Source organism: Folsomia candida, unplaced genomic scaffold (genome assembly GCF_002217175.1).
Source record: "Folsomia candida strain VU population unplaced genomic scaffold, ASM221717v1 Fcan01_Sc005, whole genome shotgun sequence".
Classification (NCBI taxonomy): domain Eukaryota; kingdom Metazoa; phylum Arthropoda; class Collembola; order Entomobryomorpha; family Isotomidae; genus Folsomia; species Folsomia candida.
Window position 1 is genome coordinate 272970 of NW_019091197.1, and position 22681 is coordinate 295650.

The window sequence follows — 22681 nt, forward strand, 5'->3', positions numbered from 1 at the left end:
ACAAAATTGAGAAAATACTCGGCCGAGTCCGAGTAGTGAAAATACAGGCCGAGTACTCGGTGCATCCCTAATTGTAACTTGATTTTAAAATTAGTAATTTTTAAAAAATTCCTAAATATGGTCAGCTTATTTCCGTAAAAAAAACAGGTAAACATTTGTCAGATCAAAATCGGGTAAAAGTTATCCCCGTCTAACCAAATGATTACGAAATTAAAAAACTGGTTGTTAGAGATATAAAGCTAGCGACCCGCCCCGGGCCCTTGCGGGCCCCGGGCCTGGTATTTGGTACCACCATATACCACTGTTGTTACGGTACTGTACATACACAATAAAATTGGCGTTCTTCTGCGTTGTAGATAAGCACTGTTGATAAGCATAACTGTTTGGATTTTACATAAGGAAGTATTGTAGTGATGTTTGTATATACGTATTTATGCATAGATATGAAAATATGTATATTTGTTTGTTTTCGGACTTCAATATTTCGCATTTTTTTTTACTTTCACTACAAGGCTACCCTAGAATTTAAGTTTATTGTATGTATCTAACTAAAATTAAATACATACGTAAACTCCATAATTATACATACATATGTATGTGTGTACATACAGCAAAGCCAACAGTTTGTGGCAGTTTTATCGAGTTATACATACATACGACATATTATTTATCCTTGATATTTATCAAGAAATAATGCATCCAAGGATATATTACTGATATTTAGTAAATATGTAAGCGTATGTTCGATAAGATTTATAGCTATGAATTATTTATTTAAGTGACCCTGCATAACGTGGAGGGATCGATAAGCTTTTCTTTATTTTTAGTCTATATTCTTACCCCACAAAATTTTACGTACATACTTTAAACGGATATCAACTTATTCATGTACATGTTCGTCAGTTCGTCTCCTTGAAAATACTTTCGTTTTTAAATCGCAAAAATTTTCAGCAATTAGCTCACAATATATTTAATCATGATAAGTCATGTTACATAACTACCATATAATTAAGTAAATATGTAGCTTTGATAGTTTCAACCGAGATAAGAGATAATATTACAAATTTCTCTCAGTATTTATTTATTACGTGGGCGAAATGCACTGCAGTTTTTGCCCGTAAATACAATCACGACTTTAGGGTGAGATCAAATCATAGAAATATTCTAGTACATATTTTTCCAAAAACTATTTATAAAGTTCCCACTTAAACTAAAATCTGTCATGGTGGTGACACCATTAATGTGGCGATCTTTGGATCGCTTCACATTTTTCTTTCGTTTCATGTTCACCAATCCGATTGAGTATAACGCAAAAAAGAGAAAGTTTGAATTTAATCAAGTATCACGTAAAATGTGGCCTTATTGCTGTTCAGTTGTTATTTTGTTTCTTTCAAACATCGTGCCTTGCTTGGCCCTCGGCATGCTCAAGTTATTCGGCTTGTTGCACCTCCCTTTAGCTAACGCCATGTTGTTACTTGTGGTGCTGTTGATTAGCGGGGTTTGTCTAACGGCGGAACTGATCTCTGCGCTGATCGGGTATAAATTACTCGGAATGATTAACTATGCAATCGAGTGGGACAAACTGGGAGGAAATTCGGGTAAGTGATACAGATAGTTACTGTTCGTCCATTATTATTAGTCGCAAAAGTCCGATAATTTTTCTGAGAAGTTATTTGGCCATATATTTATTACTCAAACAAGTTCGTCATGTTTTTGACAGCGAAACTGTTAAGACTAAAAAAGAGGATGGTTTCCAAATTTGTGTTCATAAAATTTAATTTTACCTGCCAGGTAACCTTGTAGAATTTTATGCGACTAATAATATTTACTGGATGAAAAGTAATTTTGATTCAAGCCAGTTTTATTACAACCAAACCTTAGTACACGATTATAACAGCTGGTTTTCCTCTTTTAAGCAAGCCTCACCTAAGTTTTTTTAAATAATTTTTTTATCCTAATTGCATATATTAATCATGTCCTAATTATATTTAGCCGCAAAAGGAACTGACATTCTAGGCCCAGTACTTAACGTCGTTGCTGCAACGTTCGGCCTCTACCCGTATCTTGCATCTGCATTTCTCCTTCTTTCCGAAATGGATCCAATCTTCCAATTTCTACAATTTACTACCCAAAATTGGACATCTATCGCCAATTTCCCCGTCTTAAAATTTCTTACCTTAACCATCCTTCGCCCCATACTAACACTAATCTCAATGCTTCAAATTTGCCGCTTCTTCGCAATATTTTTCTGCGGCTCGGCCGTCGGATGTACTTCACTCGTGGACAACATTACGCAAATGGACCGTATCTCAAACAGATTTTGGATACAGAGTTATGCCCGCGAAATTCTACGTAGTCATGCCGCAATTCAAATTTTGTTACATTGGTCGTCCGCCGTGTTAAACTCACTCGTCGCAATTTTTCAATTTGCGGGATTTATTTCTGTCCCGTTTAACTATATGACGCTAAAGATGTATAATTTAGTACCGTTTCGACTGTACGTTGCTTTTCCGGTTGTGTGCATTCTCCTCCCGATGAGTCATCAGATATTGTTACCGATATTAATTAGTGTGTATGAGGGGGAAGTAAATTTGCATAAGAAGTGGAGGCGATCCCTATGTTTTTGTGGGGATACGAGATATTTGATGAGAAGGGTGAAAGCGACCAAAATTTTAAGAGTTTATTGTGGTCTGTCAGATTTTAACTTTTATTTTCTGAAAAAGTCGACAAAGTTGAAATATCAGTATACAATTTTGAGCTATACGATATCAGCTTTGCTATCAGGCAAGGGTTGAGATACTATTTATTTTCCCCCGCACCTCGGACGCTAGGTTAATATGTAGAGCATAACATAAAATTACATTACATCATATATCTATTTGCATACACATTTTATATTATGTGGTAATGATTATAGATATACAGACAAGTAATTAGTAAAAATATTTATTGTATTAAAATATTGGAGTTATATGCAATTATGGTATTATGTTGTATACAATTATTTCAACAATTCTTTCGAAGTCTTCTTAATGGATTAATTAAGAAGATGAATTAATAAGTGTTTAACTAGCCAATTATACAGGCAAACTTATCGAAATATGTATGTACCTCTTGTGAACTACTCTCAACGGAACTAACGGCCGATTAAGTAACAAAATAAATTTGCTTAATTTTTGTATGTTGTCAATAAAAACTCATACATTATCCTTAACAATTTTATACAAGCATATTCGATCAGGGAGAAAATAATCTGGATTAAATAAACCATTTTAGAGAAACCAATGTATAAAACATATGATGGTAAAATCATTTGTGTCAGTGAATACGTTTACTTTCATTCACGATTAGAGTCAGACTCTCGGCCACATACAAATTAATTGGTATACTGACAGTATACGCACCTATATAACTATATACGAGTATACGGTATGCTCGTATTCGTATCTAATAATGCCTTAAGCTTTTAAGGATTTGGAAATGACATCAACAAGTTCAACGTGTTGTCAAACACACTAGCAAAGAATTCCGCCTTATAGCTTTCCTCAATACGGAACAATCTAGTCGTCGAAATGCCACATTCCAGGCCCCATTTCGGTATCGAGGCAGCAATCTTTCTCTCCTCAGATTTTCTTACCCTATCCGACCTCAAGTTGAAGAGACCATCCTTCCACTTCGTGTGCACACTGATGAACGCAGGGAGCAAAAAATATACCAGCAAGGTCACTATTGCAGAACCGTACGGAGCAACTAGGTATACGACGAGCGGCATCTTTCCGTACATTTTGACCGTGACGTAGTTAAATCCAGAGATCACTATGAGCCAAATAACGATCAAAATTGATACAATTGTCATAACGATTTTTTGCCCTATCGTTCCCACAATTTGCATTTATCTGTAGTTCGAGGCCACATTTTTGAATTGACGCGGTGTCGTGGTGGCTAGATTTGCCACGAGAATGGTGATCCTCTCCCAGGTCAGGAATATCGCTCCGGAGATAGAGGCTGTTAGCATGACCATTTGGCTGCTTTCTAGTAGTCCGACGGTCATGGTTATGAAGCTCACGCCTCTCACGGTCCATCGCAGGATCCCGTTTTTTGTAAGGTATATCCCCAAGTATTCTCTAATCATGATACTGTGCGGACAAAGGTCTACCATCATTCCCAAGGCGGAGTAGAAACCGGAGAGGTAGATCAAATGGTATTGAAGCTTCCACATTGTGATAAGAATATTGTACTGAGGGATTGCTTTCCGGACGTGTGGGAGTGATTCTATAAGGTTTGGTAATAAAATTTGGTTTTACCGTGTATGCATGTATCACAATTAAGTATCAAAATTTTAAAATTATCGTCTTTCGTGTTGATTCATACTTCCACCTGATAAATAGCAACCAAAGTGGAGTTTTCGTTTTTGTTTGTGAAAAAAATGATTTTTTTTTACAAAAAAAACACGAAAATCCACTTGTTAAAAAATTCTAAAAGATCCAGTTTTTACTATCGAGTTGTCCTCAAAATACCAAAGAAATATTCTGTCATTATTTTAACTTGGGTAATTTTTGTATACTTCGTCAGCAAAGGCAAATTAAGTACTGCACAAATATGAGCAAGTAGTTGAGACGGTATTGTCGAGAATTAAATTTAACTTGACCCGGACATATTTATTGTCTAACCATTTAATAGCCGACGTTCCAAAGATACCAGATTTGCCACGAGTTCCACCAATTCTGACGCCCAATACGACGACGTCATCACCGTTAAAAAGATGGCGCTCACTATAAGGCTTCCAAGTACCGGAAAGAAGGACACCATCCAAGCCGTGTTACTGCCATAAAGATATTGCCGCCTGAGAAGAACAGCCGCTAGTGCGAGGTTCATCACCATGACGACAATGCATACGTTAAACCAGTAAAATTTACAGGAGCCGGATACTTTGTGGATGAGATGTTTTTTGTCGCTGTCCCAAGCCAGGGGACGCCGTTCGAAGTACGGCTTATCATAGGTGGAAGAATACACGTCGAGAATCTGGATGGACAGCAGGGGGAATTTCTTCTGTTTAGAATTTTTGTTCATGGTTTTAAATATTTTTAAAATTCAGTGTTTTGTTTCTGCTTAGTGATTCCTAACATTTTTCGATATGTCGAAGGACTTTTGTTGTAAAAATCTGGATTTTATGCAATACGCATACTTTTTAGCAGAGTCAAGCTTGCGCCTGTATACATTGAGATTACCGACAAAATGGTTAGCTGAATATATCGGCTACAGCATGTAATCGTAACACATTTATATAGAGAATCAATTTCTCATTAGTGAGTAAACAAGTCAGTCAAAAAATATTAATCAAGGTAAGGTTGGGCGAATTGAAATTTTTGTCAACTTTGTTTACTCATACTGTTTGATTAAGAGCTTCCTATAGAATAGGTAAAACTTGTATGTAGCAAACATAATATCAATATTCTTGTGAATATTCATAACGATTCGTGACTATGTACGTACATGTGCAATAAATTGAAAGAATTGCTACCTAATTACACATGAAAATTTATATAATGGTCATATGTATGTAGGTACACTATAAGAAATCCGGTGATAAGCGTGACTCTGGTGATCTGGGTTTTTGCCGTAGTGTGCTTCCGTGGTGATTGAGTATCACCGAGCTGGTGGCGGGTTATTTCCATGCAGTGGTCTAGCTGTCACCGAGCGGTGACGTATTCCGATAGTCACATATAGTCACTGGCCGGTGGTAAAATTTCTAAGAGTGTAATAACTTTGTCATTCCACGTGCCCTAATTTTATAAAACTTTTTATCCTAGAGTTCTTAATAACAACGACCTCAAAACAATTGACGTAAACAATTTAAAGACTTTTTTAGTAGATTGAAATATATTTGCCTATTCGGTAACTCTAAAACCTATGATACGTAAGGTTATTATTTATCTTTACCTAGGATGTACATATGTATGTATGTAACATCATTTGCCGAATTGTACCCAATTCCATCATGACTCATTTTCAACTTGAATTTTTATTTATTTAAGGCCCCACGACATGCGAGTTTTGAGCTTGAATTTTTGTGCCTCGACTTTCCCTATTTTAATGTATTTATTCAAATGCGGATATTGAAACCTATTCGTCGCCGTGCATTTTTTTTACGAAATGGAGGTTTTATGTAACGTATTCAAAAATCGATAATTTTTAGGTTTTTTTCAGCCTCTGTTTCAACCAATTTATTCCACCTATTTTTTTCATGAGCAATTATTTGATTTTGGTTTACTATTTTAGTCTATTTTATTCTATTCACTTAAGGAAGAAAAAATTCTAGCTTTGCAGACCTATGAGTTCTAGATGTTTTGACGCAATAACGTTTTTATTTCATAAAGACGCACGACGATGAACAGGTTTCAAAATCCACATTGTATACGTGGAAAAAGAGAAAGGTGAGATGAAAGTTTGAGCTCAAAACTCGTAACGTTAATTTAACTGCGCATGCTAATGAAAACTTGCAAGTCAGTAAGTTAACCCTTCTCGTCACAAAGCATTTGATTTAATACTGGAATTAATGGAATGGTTATTTTCACATGTTATAAATAACTTTTATTCAACTCACGACAACTTATTTCGTATCGAAACTCATTTAGCAAACTTGTGAAGATCAAGATTTTTTCGTCATAAGGGGATTCGTAAAATATGAAATCTCGACAATCTCGAAAATTCACTGAAAACACCTATTTTGGTATTGTCGCCACGTATTTCTTTAATTTTCATTGCTAGCCTAAGAACATGCCCAATTGCTGGGTAAATGCCGTGATTGAAATACCATAGTTTTTACGATATCTCACAAAACTTCGCAAGTTATGTTGCTATTCTCAATTTGCGAAATACGCCAAGTTAACGTGACTACGCTATGTATGAAGTAATGTGTATATCTATGAGATGAATTAATAGTGTTTGACTCGTCAATTACATAAGTTATGCATCAATTATTTCGACCGAATTAAATAGCCGCTACTTAAGTAGCTACGTAAATAAATAAAATTATTCACTTAGCTATTCCTCTAATTGCATATTGTTAAATAATCTTATACAATGAAATTCTATCCAGGATAAAATAATCCCGATAAATCGAGTACACGGGATAAGTCTCCAATTCAAGCATCTGAAAGTGGAAAATTATTTACCATTAAGCTCACCAGTCCTAATAAGTTTTCTGCACGTATTTACATATTTATATTTACCGTTATGTTGTCAAGATGAGAGACGAAATCAGAAAGCTCGATAACCTGGTGTGGTCCAGCCTTTGCATCGATGTAGATGCTAAGCATGTTATTCCCCGTGTGGACATTTATTCTCGGTTCGTTCATCGGATTAGGTGGCGATGAGAAAGAAAGCCCAACTTTTAGTAGCTTTTCCAACGGTAATTTTGTATATCGCAAGTTGTCATAGCTGAAAAGTAGTTGCACTGTGTAAATATAAATACATATCGATGAGGGCGTTACGCTTGCATTGATATCCTTAGTATCGCAAGATACATTGGTACAAAGTTTACAAAAAAATTAGGGTTCAAGCTTCGTAAAAATCGTAACCTTAATAACGCGATTTTCGATGACAAAATCTTACGACAGATAAAAATTTTCATAACCTTCGAAACTTATTTTACGACACGATAAGTACGATAAGAATAGATAAGAACACGAAGGAATAATGAATACACTCAAAACAAAAATTTGTCAAATTAACACCGCCGGTGTTAATATATGACTTAACCGCCTTGGTTACAATTGTGAGTCCGAGTTGTAGCGAAATCTTTTCCGTCCAGTCATAATATTATAACTACCAGTATCAAAATCATCATAACTCGGATTCAAAATTGTAACCAAGGCGGTTAAGTCATATATTGACACCGGCGGTGTTGATTTGACAAGTTTTTGTTTTGAGTGTACCCTCAATATGAAAGAATGAGAGAAACAAGTGAACTCGCCGGAAACTTACCCGCATCCCATCCAAAATCCTTTAGCTCCCGGAAATAAGGTTGGATTAAGCGTAACATTTCCTACATTACATGAGAAATTCCCGACTTCGCTGTATACATAATTTTGGGAGGGCTGCCATCCATTCATATTTTCCGCGGTGTCGGTCACAGTGACATAATTTGGCTGACCAATTCTATCTGGGATCGGGGTAGGAGGTGTCAGCTTCTTGTATAGGACTAATTTGTCCATGGCAGAAAAATGCGAGTTGTAGTAGGTAGACGTTGCCTCAATTTTCTAAATACATACATAAATATAAACACAAATTGTCAACGATAAGACAATTCACGAAGAGAACATTCACATATTATTACCTTAACCCTATCAGGAACTACTCTTTGGGCAAAGTCGAGAGCTTGACTAATTCCATTGCTACTATGGAAGGTATGGCCGAATCTTCCCCTGAGCTGAAATGACGGATATGTTCCATAGGTTTTCGCGTCGATTTCATCGAATTAAATAAAAGAAATTGCAAATGATATAGTGGATACAAGGATAAATGTAACATAACATGTTTTTAATTATGTGCAACCACACCCCCTATAAAAATATAGGAAGAAAATTTGAAAAAATGAGTAAGGCAATGTGCATCCTGTAGCACAAGAGTTAGACCTATACTTGTATTTACCATTTGACTTCCCCCTTGAATACGAACATTTTAATGCATCAAGAGTTTCAAAATTCGAAAATTTGCGGTTTTTTGACCTACACATAAATCCTTAAAAAACTCACGGTCCCAGCGTTTCCCTTCGGGCAACCAGAGGCCAGATTTTTCTACTTGGGAAGAGCTACATTTTCAGCTTTTGTTGCCCGAAGGGAAACGCTGGGACCGTGAGTTATTTGGGGTCAAAGTTTCTGAGGGAGTGGCTTATACGGCAAGTGCCGTAACAAACGAGGGCTAATGGTATACTAACATTTAATTTTTTTGTATTTTGATAAGCCAACGTTTAAGTAACCCAGTATAGTTAATTAAATGAGACGCATGATTGAGTGAGCCTGACAAAGTGCGACGGATACGGCACTGACGCGCGAATCAGCGCTATGGTGGTGGATACCCACCAGGACCCGAGTTTAACACTTTCTCTTGCGAAATATGGAAAATGCTTTTGTGGAACGCTTGGTCTGGTTCCCCTCCCCTGTCAAGTTCCACCATCAAGGACATACTGTAGTAATTCGGACGACTGAAATACTCGTCGAAACCGAATTTGATCAAGATTTCGTTCTCTTTCCGCTCATAAGTCATTCTGCACGTGGTGAAGCCATCCGGCAGCCAATAACCGGTACCGTTTTGAGGCAAATTGGGAATTGTGGTCCCGTTGAATTCCACAGATCCAGCGTCCTCGACGTACCTACAATATCGGGTCGTCCACCCGTTTTCAACCATATTCTGTGCCACATCGGTCACCTCTATCTATGACTGAAATTAGTTAAAAAATGTACTATTTAATGCCAAATTCAATAATCAATACTAATTTCGAACAGAAATCAAATAAAAAATACCAAATTAAAAACTAAAAATCTTATATGGACAAGGTTATACACTCTTAGAAATCCAGTATTACCAAACGGTACGGTATTTATACATACATACTAACATTTTACGGGAAAGTAAGACGTTGGTAATAATAGCTCCTTATGAAAGTTTTGCCATATCAAATTATCACATTTGTAGATACATATGGACCGGTATAATTCTAGCAACTTTAATTCCGAGAAATAAATTCCTACCGGACTAGACCAGATTTCGAACAATGCACTCACCGGTTTCGTCATCCGACGTAATAATGGTTTCGCTAGTGGTTATGAACTCAGCGATGAGGATGATGAAACTTATCTTCACTTTAAGCTTCATCTTGTAGGGTACAAATTTAGTGGCCGTGCTATTCAATTCTATTGTGGAACAGGAATCAACCGTAAATTTGCTGTATCCAGCTTAAATACAGTCTGGTGGCCCACCAGTGGTGGGTTATGAGATTTTACGATTTGATACTCCTGAAGATGATAAGTACCATACTCATTCCCGTAAAGTAATCATGGTTTATAACTACGTTTTTTCGGTAAATGAATCATGATGTTTTTACGAAAATGCGCAGTTACGCAAACATTATTCTGTGCAGTATTGGATGCACATATTCCAACCCGACAAACGTATATACATATTTACATAATTTGTTTTTATGTAACTATTTAAAGTAAATACGTGCCGTATTAAAACGATAAATGAGCTAATCACTTTTATCGTGAGTTAGATAGTGTCGGAGAGATATCAATACAACTGTTACCGCCGGGCGGCCTAATTTATTTTTCCAGGAATGCAAACGTTCTGGTGTGTGAAGATTATTTCCGTTGTCCATCAGTATGAACTTAATGCCGTCGTACCTCATACATATTTATATGTATAAATGTTTATGTGTAGCTATGTAAAAATCTGCTTCTGCATGCAATAAATGCATAATGACTCCTGATAATGCATACTCCATTTATAGTCGCTATTATAGTTCGCTGAAGACCGGATGTTTATGAAGAACCAGGCTAGTAATTTCATAGGGTGTGATTTTTAATGTTAAGACCACAATGATATTTCTAAGCAGCTCAGTTCGTGGTTATTCAAATCGAATGATATTATGCATAGTGGTGAGTGATATCACTACCAGTTTTGGTGGGAAGTTTGGGCTGAATAAGTTTGGAATTACCGGAGATATGGAGGAATGCATGAAAAGTAGGTGAGCCAAAATGATAAGACCACCTTAGAATTTCAATTCTCACTCATTCCTCCGTTAGTTCAGACGCTAAAACTAAACTAATTCCACGATGGGAAGGTAAAATCATTCAAGTACTGCAACTTGACGCCCAGGAAAAAACCGTAAGGGAGCTTTCAAGACGTTTTTCCCAATTTAAAACGGTCATTCATCATTATATCACACAAGGCGCAAATTACGGGACCAGAAAAATTGGTACGTGTCCAGAAGTCACACCTGGACCTGACAAACGGTGAACTATGAAGTTTGCCTGCGGTGAATAGCCATTAGCCCGAGATATAATGCACATTTTCAATGACAAACTCTCCGGTTGCACATTTTGACGCGTTTTATGGAACTTTCCTTGCCTTAAGTGGTACAAAAAAAGTCAATCAGCCACCACCAGCGAATATGCATAAGCGGGCGAGACCTGAATTTGGTCGATAGCATACTTTTTCGGATAGGCAGTTGCATAAGGATTGTTACAATTCATAATAAACCATCGCCGATCAGCTACTTTAATTGTGTACATTATTACAAGAAGGCAGTGTAGCATAGACGTGTGACTAACGGTTTAAAATTTGGTATTAAGTCTTTGTAACAATTTTCCGTCTGTCGATGCTTGAAATATGAAGGTTCTTATCGCAGATCGTGCCAATAAAACTTGTGCCCGGCAGGTCCGGCAAAATTACATTTCTATTTACCAGTGAAGATGACCTTACGTCCCCGTTTTCCAGGAAATATGTTTTCGAGCAAATTAAGGTGTCGCCCGCTGATGAATATTCGTTAGTAGTGGTTTACCGAACTACGCATACAACTTAAGGCAAGGAGAGTTCCATAAAACGCGCCGAAATGTGCTAATGGAAATTTTGTCATTTGAAATTTGCACTATTTCTCGGGTGAATGGCAATTCAACTCAAGAAAACTTCACAATTTACCGTTTGTCAGGTCCGGTGTGACTTCTGGACACATACCAATTTTTCTAGTCCAGTAATTTGCGCCTAGTTTGATATAATGATGAATGACCGTTTTTAATTGGGAAAAACGTCTTGAAAGCTCCCTTACGGTTTTTTCCTGGGCGTCAAGTTGCAGTACTTGAATGATTTTACCTTCCCATCGTGGAATTAGTTTAGTTTTAGCGTCTGAACTAACGGAGGAATGAGTGAGAATTGAAATTCTAAGGTGGTCTTATCATTTTGGCTCACCTACTTTTCATGCATTCCTCCATATCTCCGGTAATTCCAAACTTATTCAGCCCAAACTTCCCACCAAAACTGGTAGTGATATCACTCACCACTATGCATAATATCATTCGATTCGAATAACCACGAACTGAGCTGCTTAGAAATATCATAGTGGTCTTATCATTAAAAATCACACCCTACGATCCGACCGGATTAATGGACCATGTACATTGTACAGTAACGTTGATCCGATCAGGAATTAGGATCGGATCGGATCTTATCCATATTCTAAGAAATGACATGATATTAGCTAAAAATACGATCCGGATCGGATCAACCAACACTATGAGAAATGGTCAAAACTGAACTGTTATTTTGCTTTGGTAAGGATATGTTTCCACTTACCCAGTCTATTCAGATAAAGTGTTACTGGTATTAACGCGTAGAACGCTTTTATTTTTGGAAATTTAAATTTCGCTATTATTTCATTGGAAAGCCAGTTAAATTTTGAATAGAAAACATGTGTCACACTTCAAACTTTGATCCCCTTGTGCTGACAAACTTTTGAAGACGCGAACGCCAAGGACCCACCCCGGCACGAACGAAATTTATTGACAAATTGTCACATTCCCGGGTAAGAAATTTTTTCTGACCTTGACGCATATACGGGGTTAAGAACACACCTTTTCCTCGACTTTAATCAATATTTGGTGTTGACATCGATTTCGGTTCGAAAATGCTAGGTCAAACCTAAAGTAGAAATAAAGTCAGAAATATGGATTTCAATCCAGTTTTTCACGAAGTTTGAGATATTTATTTGTGTAGAGCCCTGCGCTAAGGTCAGCGGCTTTACACCCAATATGGACTGGTTAAGGGGGTGTTCCCTCTTCACCATGACGTTAACCATATATTTTTTAAACTATCTCCACTCCTTAATCGAGGAAATTTTGTGATTTTTCCCCAATTCCGCCGATTTCCGCTAAAAATCATGAATGGTTGCCGATAAGATGATATTTGAACCTTAATTTTGTAATTTGCTAACCCTTAAGATTATATAATGTAAAACTAGCTAGTTTTTGGTTCAGAAATTTATCCGTCGTAAAGAAATTCTCATCGATAAATAGAGATTTTTTTTGTTTTTTTCCCGTGCCGATTGAGGAAGGAGTTAATTTTTTTGAGCCTAGCGTCTTTCCGCGGATGGGTGACCGTGTGGTACTTACTGTAAGCTTGAAGGCCCTTGTGTGTGGGTCATTTTTCAGTACTCTTCTGATAGCTGAAGTTAGAAAGTCATTTGTATGGTCAAAGTTTTTGCCGTCCGACGAAGATTTTGTGATATTCTGACGTCAAAAGCTTTGGATATCACTGGAGTCCTCCATGACCTTTGACCACCGAAACTTTTATACCATAGATAGGCACTGTCTCTAGGGATACTTTAATAGTTTAGGTAACCAGATCGTAGCTGTTACTGAATTGCCAAACTACTCAAATTTTGTGATTTTTCTTCTCACGAAAAAAGTAAAAAATTACTGTCGCGCGCGCATGGTAAAGCTCCTCCATCTTTTGACATAGTGAGGTCAGCTAAAAGCGGTTGACATCGATGATAGCCATTGAATGAACGTACAAAATTCAACTTACCTTTTAATTTTATCTTATCGGGTTGAAAAGTACGGGACGAGTAACACTTTATATGAATAGACTAGGTATAAAAAAACTCGGATTTGCACATTTTCATTTTTAATAGTTTCAAATGAAATCCAAGAACAATGAAAAAAGAAACCAAATTTATTTATAAACATATCTACTCAATTACTTCATCTTAAGGCTTAAATCATACCGATATTACCAAAGTAACCGTATAATAAAGCAAATGCGACATGAACAATATTCTCGAACTTTTCTTTAAATAAAAGAAGGGTCCAATCTCAATCCTCAACACTTTACAACTGATCACCTCCTTCCGATAGGATACCGGCAGTTCCTGATTTTTCCAATATCGGATAAAATTCTTGGATTTTGCAGTCACATTCGTAGCCATCGGAAATGCCGAATGGGCTGCAAAGATTATTCCAAGAAATGCACCAGCTCCAAAAATTTTGAAAATTATTGGCACTTTAGGGCTCATTTTGACCACCATATACCCCAAGATTGAAGAGACAGCCAATGAAGTCATTAGCCAAAGGGGAAGGGCATACTGAGACAACCGATTTTGTACCCCGTTCAAAATTTGAAGCTGGCGGTAATTCCGTAAATACAGAGGGAATCGCGCGATACGTCCCACTTTCCTGAAAATTAGCACGGTTCCGACCAAAGTTGCAAAATTGGGGGTGTTTGCCTCCGAAAAACCGGTCAGGCCGTTTCCCCCGATCCAGTCCGTAACCCGGGTATCTCGAGACTTAAACATTTCCGGGTTTGTCATCGATTTTAAGCAATGCTGAATCGGGATAAGTGCATTGGACATGTAGACGTTGAAACTTAAGATAATAATCATTCCGTGCAAGACGACAAAGGAGGATAAAATCATTCTAAGCGGTACTTTCCAAAATGTTGGGATTAAATGGACGTCCTTAAACAAAAGTAGGTGGGATCAATGTCTTGAAGCAGGAGGGGCACCAGGAGACTGCTGATAAAACCAATCAATGGTGCTGGAACACATGCATTCAAAAGGAGTCCGAAGACATCGGATTTATCGAGATTAACCTCTGTAAAAACAAATAATTGAAATAGTTAAAACGTGACAAAAAAGCTTTAATTACACTTTTAGAAATTTGGTAAAGTCAGGCAGGTATTAATTTCTCGGTATTAAAATTGCTACCATTTGGTATTAAAATTACACCGGTCCGTAAAATTTGTTGCTGATATTGTAGAACTTGTTAGAGAGAATGTCAACTTGGGAAAGGCGTAAGGAGGTGAGCCAAAAGCTCAGTTGAACCGAGTTTCGTGCTCGGTTAAACTAATCCTTAGCTGAACGAGCAGAGCCTTTCAGAGTCGAGGTTTTTCGAGGTTTTGGCGAGCCAAACTTGTTTGAGTCGAGCTCGAGCGAACCGAGCTTTTAGCTCGCCTCTACTTAATACTGCATTTCGAAGAGCTTAATTCTAAAAACATTTATTTAGCCTACCTGCAGAATTTTGCAGAATTTGCATATTGTTCATAATAAAACACAACTCGTCCACGTGGAAAATGTACGTAACGGCGCAGGATACTCCGAAACTTTGAAATATGATATATCCCAATAAAAGCAAGACACGTGCCGCTGAAAAGTCGGGATCTTTGTTGTAAATTAGTAGCTGTCGGATGATAATGCCGATAAAACTCGTGGCCGAGATTGTAAGCAGGGTGGACATTAAGTACCACGGAACGAGTCGTATAAATCGCCCGGTTGGTCGTGTCGTCCAGTTTGTTCGATTCCACGTAATGTATTGTGGGTAGAGGGTTTCACTCAGGGTTACATATCGTTTTAAGGCATTGTACGGGGTCAGAGATGTCCGCAGGGATTCCGTTATTCTACCAATTGATGGATATTTCTTTACAAGTTCTTGGAATGAAGGAGTTCGAAGAAGGCGGGCTTTTTTCATGTTGAATTTGTACAACATCTTGACAAAGGACAGATGCAGTTTAATTTTTATATAAATATATATAAATTTGTATAAATCTAAGGACTAGCGCATTTGTACGCAGAAATAAATTTCAACCCGTACACATCAAGTGTTTACTTGATGCAACTAGTGCAACTCAAGTAGTAAAACAATAAAACCTTCCAAAGTTTGTACAAATACGTCAATATATCAAAGGTTTTTTGAAATTAATTATACAAATTTTGAAAAGATAAAGTATCCAAGCTCAATTTGCTAGATTATTGAGCATTAAATATATGTGTAGCCAAAAGTTGAGATGAGTGCATGTGTGATAGCTTAAATGAGAATCATGTTCTGGAAATGCTTACGAATCCTAACTTTGACAAATATGTATCACCGCACCAGCCGCCACTGTAGATGGTCAAAGTAATCCAATTTTAATTAATTGGAGTCATTATGCTTTCATGAAAGGCGAAACGATAGTTTAATATGTACGTGCATATGCATTTAGTCTATTTGTGCCCTTGAATTTGGATTAGCTGCGCATTTAATAAACTCAATTAAGTTTTAAAGTTCAGAAGTTTAATCATGCATAAAACCTTGGCACGACATGCAATCAGTTTTCTTAATTAGGTAAATGTAAGGAATGTAGGATCACCGACTTCGGCCCGAACAGGAACGCGGGGGGACCCGTAAATGTACTTGAGGTTCCCTATCGGTGATTCCCGTTTACCGGGAAAACCGACAAGGAAATATGGAAAGTTCTGTTCTAAGTATGTACATACATATTTGCACAAGTCACTGACTTCAAGTTAGTGCCAAGTACACTACACTTTCCGTTCGTAACGTCAATCGAAAGGATTCCAATTTAAAGTTACCCCGCTTTGGAATTAAATGCCCATTGACGACAAGGCCAAAGATCTGTGGTTTAGAGGCTGGTCGGGGCGGACAAAGGAAAGGGGGGAAGGTAATGAGTTATCGTGTCATTCCTGTACCGAAATATTTATACCAAAGGATACTGACAGTCTGGTTCAAGTGCCGGGGAATTGGAACTTAGTACCTGGGAAACGTCACCCAAAAGTTCCGATTCCCTGGACTTTTTACTTATGCAAGTTACAGGGAAACGGAACCCACTTGTCGCAGGATTTAGCGGGCCTCGATTCCCCGGTACCCTCTTACGCAAAAGTTACGATTCCCCGGAACCCAAGATTTTTCTTTAATTTCTCATAAATTGAATAAATTTCCTAAGAAAATTTAAGTTATCTTAAATTTACCTCCCACCAATGAAGAACATTGGATAAAAAATTAGAATTTTTTATAGTGGCGAAGGTTCCTATAAGCTATGCGGTAAAACCGCTGAAAACTCTATTTTTTCAATAATATATTATGGGCAAATTAGAAAGAGAGAAAAAGTACAAAACAAGATGCAGTACCCATTATTTGAAACTAATATTTCGGGGAGAAAATAGGAGCATATCAGAGGGCCGGAATTTGCCAAATTCGCATTCGCCATCTGTACCAGTCGTCGGGCAAAGTGACCTCTCATTTGCTCCTATTTTCTCCCCGAAATATTAGTTTCAAATAATGGGTACTGCATCTTGTTTTGTACTTTTTCTCTCTTTCTAATTTGCCCATAATATATTATTGAAAAAATAGAGTTTTCAGCGGTTTTACCGCATAGCTTATTTAATTCTTTTCATCTTATCTGATTTATGCCAGCCTTGTGTATGCCAAAAATTAAATTAAAGTTATTATTGTCAACGTCGTTAGGTTGACTGTTCCAAATTTCACCAGTACGATGTAACTTTTTAACATATCTATTTTTATCAACCTTTCTGCGCTTTTGTGGTTTTTTCGGCATTTTTCACACGATTCAGATATGTTAAGCTCGGATTTTATTTCCGTATAAATTTGTAATCACATGTGAAATTCAACTCGTAGACTGGGCGGACTGAATTTCGCGCGCCAGTGGGTACCGTGAGACTTGGCTTTATTTACAGTTAAAAATATAAGAAAAGTATAAATCCCTAACACCACATAATATATAATCAATTAGTATAAAGTAACTTAGAAGTAAAGATAAAGGAAATACAATTAATATAGTACATATGTATGTATGTATGTCTTTATTAATATAGTACATATAATGGTCATGTTCACTTTTGACTTTCATGGTTTAGAAATGGTCCAGAATTCATGTATATCTCACATATAAAATTGTGAAGCATAAATTTTTGCACAACACTCATGATCCTATCCATATTAGATTATACCATCTAAGGTAGTACACGTAACCTTATGAAAAATTAAAATTTCAAACCGTTTAAAAAATCGCGCCATAACTCAGAAACCATGACCGAATTCAAAAAAGTATGTCCTCTGAGGGTCATAAGTTGGACCCTCTCCTACATAATTTTCTTAAGGTCCAAGTCTCTAAAACGTAACGCTTTGGCTGTAGGTCCGCGAACAAATTGACACTTTTAATCACGAAAAATCACACAAATTCGAACTTTGCTCCAAACTGAAGCCTTAATCAAAAAAAAGTTTCAAACTAACGTTGTAGCTGAAGTACTTCTGGACATATTTGTAATTGCATGTATGTCTCTATCATGCACCCAACCCATTTGGGGTAGCTTTTAAGATTTTTGGCGCGAAAAAACGTATTAACGTTGATATCTTTGGTATGGTTCGAGATACTGTAATTCTGAGAAATGTCATTTTAAAGCTCGGTGAGATGTATCCAACGCCGCTTAGTTGAAACCTGTAGGTCAAAACGTTTCGCCATACGAGCGCCCGACATTCTCCATAAGAATTAGGAACAACATACTATATGTTTCTCATATAGCGCGAACTGCCTCACAATGCCCCACATTGCAAGACAGTTGCACTTCATGGGGAAAAAATAGAAAAATCACAAATATCTGACAAATTTGAGGAGCGGCAAGCTCAAAAAGGTACGGGGAATCGTCACCCAACAATTATTTTCTTGGAAAAATACGATTATTTTACAGTTATTGTTACAATTATTAGCTTACTATTATGTTACAATTATTTTTCCGTAAAAAAACTCCAGCCTTGAAATTTTTACATTTTTAGCTCCAACTCCTAAATTTACCATATTTTTTCCCAATAAAAAATCTGATGTGTTTGTTTCTACACCCAACTTTTCTACCTCTTTACATATTACATCAATTTCATTATCATGCGACTCTGAGTCCATTACGACGTCCGTATCAGGATCGTCTCCTTCTACAATTACATATTCAACAATACCATCATCACATTCAATACTCTCACCCTCGACAGTTATAATTTCAAAATTAGAATTTGCATTACATTCAACATCACAAATCATATTTTCAATTGACATACTGTTATCATTTACAATCTTATCAGATAAACATATTTTAATTAAATCCTCCTGCTGACTTTTCGACCAAGTATACGAACAATTAACAATATTACACAATTCTTTAACCGATTTTGGTAATTTCAACAATAACAATTTTAACTGGTGTACAAGTAACAAACTTTTTACTCTTTGATCATTGTCTTTGGCAGTTTGCATACGCCACTCAAATAATTTAACAAACAATGGAAATCTATCCCTTATAATTGATTTTTCATCACCTTGTGCCAAACTTAACAGCTCATTATATTCAGAATGAAGACTTAATTTACGTCTTGGAAAAACATATGACTTAAAACACATACTTTTTGACTCTCCCAAGTGAAACCACTTATAATCGAAACTTGATTTAAGCACATTCCATGCTCTTAACACATAATATGCATCTTTTCGCGCATATTCCAGAGCTTCTAATGGTAATGGTCGTAGTGACCACGGGAAAAACTGAAACGTTTTGTCTAACTGAACATTAAGTAAATGTGTAACTACTTGATTTAAATTTTGTTTTTCTAAATACCCATGTGCATGCATACTAATTGATTGAATGTCTATAATTCCAACACAATTAATGTCAAAATCTCGCTGTAATGCATAAATATCGTGTTCCGAAAATACTACTTTAACCTTATAAAAACTAATTAATTTTGACCTGGATACCATTTAAAAACGGAATTAAAAATGGTTTCTATTGCATTTGGGGGCGGATTTACTGGGGGGCAGAATACCATTGAGACCGACTTGTGGGGCGGTGATAAAATCAGTTGGGGACTGAATTAATGCAAACCGATTTTGAATATTCTACTGATGCAGTTATGATTTATTAGAGACCTAGAACTGATTCGACAACAAAAATTAGAACATAATACATTTTTAACATGAAATTGCAACTGAACCAAATGAACACACGATACTAATTTTGATAAAAAGATCGGATTTGATTTTGATAGTACTACATAAATAAACTAAACGAATAAATCGTCATCATTCATGTCATCAATTTGATGACACTGATTTTGGGATGCATTTTATATTTTAAACAAGTTATTAACTATAATTTTGTCCTTCAGTGTTCTGTGACTTGTTCCGACCGGTGGTGACACTATTGCGAATATATTAGCTAAAGAGAACGTTGTGATAATTTTAAAAAATATGAACTGTATCATATTTACAACATGATACAGGTCAGAGGTCAACGCCGACCAATTTATTAGCGGCGCCAATGTTGGATAATTTTTCGGGGGCGCGGCGTGACCTCTGATGCACTTCCTCCGAGTTCCTCCCCCCACTACAACTACAACTCTAAACTCTAAAAAAATTAGTTCAGGCTTGAAGAAAAACCAACGACAAATAAGGAGGAAAGAATGGAACTGAGAAAATTTTCTCGGTCATTTTATTTTTATTTTTTCCTACACCTTATTGATGTAGCCCGGTCTCAACGGAATTCTGTAACCATACACCTTATTGGTGGAATCCGTCGCCAACGAGAAAAAGTTGGCCTACACCTTATTGGTGTAGTCCGTCGCTAAGGCGAAAAATTTGGCCTGCACCTTATTGGTGTAGTCCGTCGCCAAGAGATCGAAATCGCCCTCCACCTTATTGGTGGAATCCGTTTTTAAAAGGTTAACAATATTCGGATTGACAAAAATTGGTTCCAACAACAGTTTAACAAATGGAAAAGTTAAATACGGATCGATTACAAAATCAATTTCGTGAGTAGAAATTTGAATAAGCGCTGTACAATCATGATAGAACAAAGTAGAATCAAACTCAAGATCAACTCCAATTTCAACCTCCTGACTCAAAATATTACACATGTCAATAAATTCATTCTCATTATGTACATACATTAAGCGACGATCCTCGACGAAATCAAATACGGTGACCATGTGAGTTGATAATTTCCATTCGAAAACGGTGTCGATGAAACGATGCGGACTTCCGACGAATCTCTCCATATTGTTAAGACGTTTGCGGTACTCGATGTACTCCGGATGACGCGGTGGATGACGAACGATTCCATACTGCTGAGTAAACGAGTTTTTTGCTTCAAAAAATTGTTTTGCACGAGAAAACTTTGTGGGAGTGCGTGGACACTTCCCGCAAGAGGAGGACTGTCCTGTGACGTTCTCCTGTGAACTGAAATTTAATGAAACGAAACGAAATATCTACCTATCTATATTATAATTTCCAAAAGTCCGTCCCGTGGAATTTTCCGTGACATCCCTGCATTCTGATTGGCTGTTGAAATTCTGGCTCCACCAATCAGGGTTATAATTTCGGTTATGATTTCGGTTATGATTTAGGTTATCACTTCGGTTATGATTTCGGTTATGATTTAGGTTATGATTTAGGTTATGATTTCGGTTATGATTTAGGTTATGATTTCGGTTATAATTTAGGTTATCACTTCGGTTATGATTTAGGTTATGATTTAGGTTATGATTTCGGTTATGATTTAGGTTATGATTTCGGTTATGATTTAGGTTATCACTTCGGTTATGATTTAGGTTATGATTTAGGTTATGATTTAGGTTATGATTTCGGTTATGATTTAGGTTATGATTTCGGTTATAATTTAGGTTATCACTTCGGTTATGATTTAGGTTATGATTTAGGTTATGATTTCGGTTATGATTTAGGTTATGATTTCGGTTATGATTTAGGTTATCACTTCGGTTATGATTTAGGTTATGATTTCGGTTATGATTTCGGTTATGATTTAGGTTATGATTTCGGTTATGATTTCGTTATGATTTGGATTATGATTTAGGTTATGATTTGGGTTATGATTTAGGTTATGAAAATAAACCGTCGTAAACGCACATAAGGAAGTAGCTTCAGACTCACTTCACCCCAACCAGTACTACGACATCGCGGGAACACTTAATTTTGCAATATTTCATCTGTAGATTCAATTTCAGTGAAAATCCCATTTTACCCCAGAACGCACCCGCAAGCACCAGGGGGTGTGGCACAACTTGGGAGCACTTAATATCACTATTTCACCTATATGTTGAATTTTTGGTAAAATCTGATTTTGCCCCAAACACACCCCCTGGAGGCAAGGGAGTGTAGCACAACTCGGAAACACTTAATTTGACTCTATTTCACCCATGGATTAACCTTTTAAAAACGGATTCCACCAATAAGGTGGAGGGCGATTTCGATCTCTTGGCGACGGACTACACCAATAAGGTGTAGGCCAAATTTTTCGCCTTAGCGACGGACTACACCAATAAGGTGCAGGTCAAATTTTTCGCCTTAGCGACGGACTACACCAATAAGGTGCAGGCCAAATTTTTCGCCTTAGCGACGGACTACACCAATAAGGTGTAGGCCAACTTTTTCTCGTTGGCGACGGATTCCACCAATAAGGTGTATGGTTACAGAATTCCGTTGAGACCGGGCTACATCAATAAGGTGTAGGAAAAAATAAAAATAAAATGACCGAGAAAATTTTCTCAGTTCCATTCTTTCCTCCTTATTTGTCGTTGGTTTTTCTTCAAGCCTGAACTAATTTTTTTAGAGTTTAGAGTTGTAGTTGTAGTGGGGGGAGGAACTCGGAGGAAGTGCATCAGAGGTCACGCCGCGCCCCCGAAAAATTATCCAACATTGGCGCCGCTAATAAATTGGTCGGCGTTGACCTCTGACCTGTATCATGTTGTAAATATGATACAGTTCATATTTTTTAAAATTATCACAACGTTCTCTTTAGCTAATATATTCGCAATAGTGTCACCACCGGTCGGAACAA

At 36.9% G+C, this 22681-nt stretch overlaps 2 protein-coding genes across 2 annotated transcripts; one reads left to right on the forward strand and one right to left on the reverse strand.

Moving 5' to 3' along the window:
* The first annotated feature begins 1096 nt into the window (after positions 1-1096).
* Positions 1097-4251, forward strand: LOC118435691. The gene is made up of 2 exons (XM_035852080.1): positions 1097-1598; positions 1993-4251. The coding sequence occupies exons 1-2, from the start codon at positions 1223-1225 to the stop codon at positions 2793-2795; spliced, it is 1179 nt and encodes a 392-aa protein (XP_035707973.1). The 5' UTR covers positions 1097-1222; the 3' UTR covers positions 2796-4251.
* A 2261-nt stretch (positions 4252-6512) lies between these two features.
* On the reverse strand, positions 6513-8479 carry LOC110849730. Its single transcript, XM_035852037.1, has 4 exons — positions 8339-8479; positions 7987-8261; positions 7233-7440; positions 6513-7153 (listed from the first exon to the last, which is right to left on the reverse strand). The coding sequence occupies exons 2-4, from the start codon at positions 8214-8216 to the stop codon at positions 7067-7069; spliced, it is 525 nt and encodes a 174-aa protein (XP_035707930.1). The 5' UTR covers positions 8217-8261; positions 8339-8479; the 3' UTR covers positions 6513-7066.
* Between the last annotated feature and the right edge of the window lie 14202 nt (positions 8480-22681).

What these genes read in the sequence shown, in the direction of transcription:
- LOC118435691 (XM_035852080.1), top strand. Translation starts at nt 1,223, where the DNA reads ATGGTGGTGACACCATTAATGTGGCGATCTTTGGATCGCTTCACATTT. An exon ending in CAAACTGGGAGGAAATTCGG is followed by an intron (nt 1,599 to 1,992) that starts GTAAGTGATACA and finishes AATTATATTTAG; the next exon opens with CCGCAAAAGGAACTGACATT.
- LOC110849730 (XM_035852037.1), bottom strand. Translation starts at nt 8,216, where the DNA reads ATGGACAAATTAGTCCTATACAAGAAGCTGACACCTCCTACCCCGATC. An exon ending in GGATTTTGGATGGGATGCGG is followed by an intron (nt 7,441 to 7,986) that starts GTAAGTTTCCGG and finishes ACTACTTTTCAG; the next exon opens with CTATGACAACTTGCGATATA. An exon ending in CTCATCTTGACAACATAACG is followed by an intron (nt 7,154 to 7,232) that starts GTAAATATAAAT and finishes TTCCACTTTCAG; the next exon opens with ATGCTTGAATTGGAGACTTA.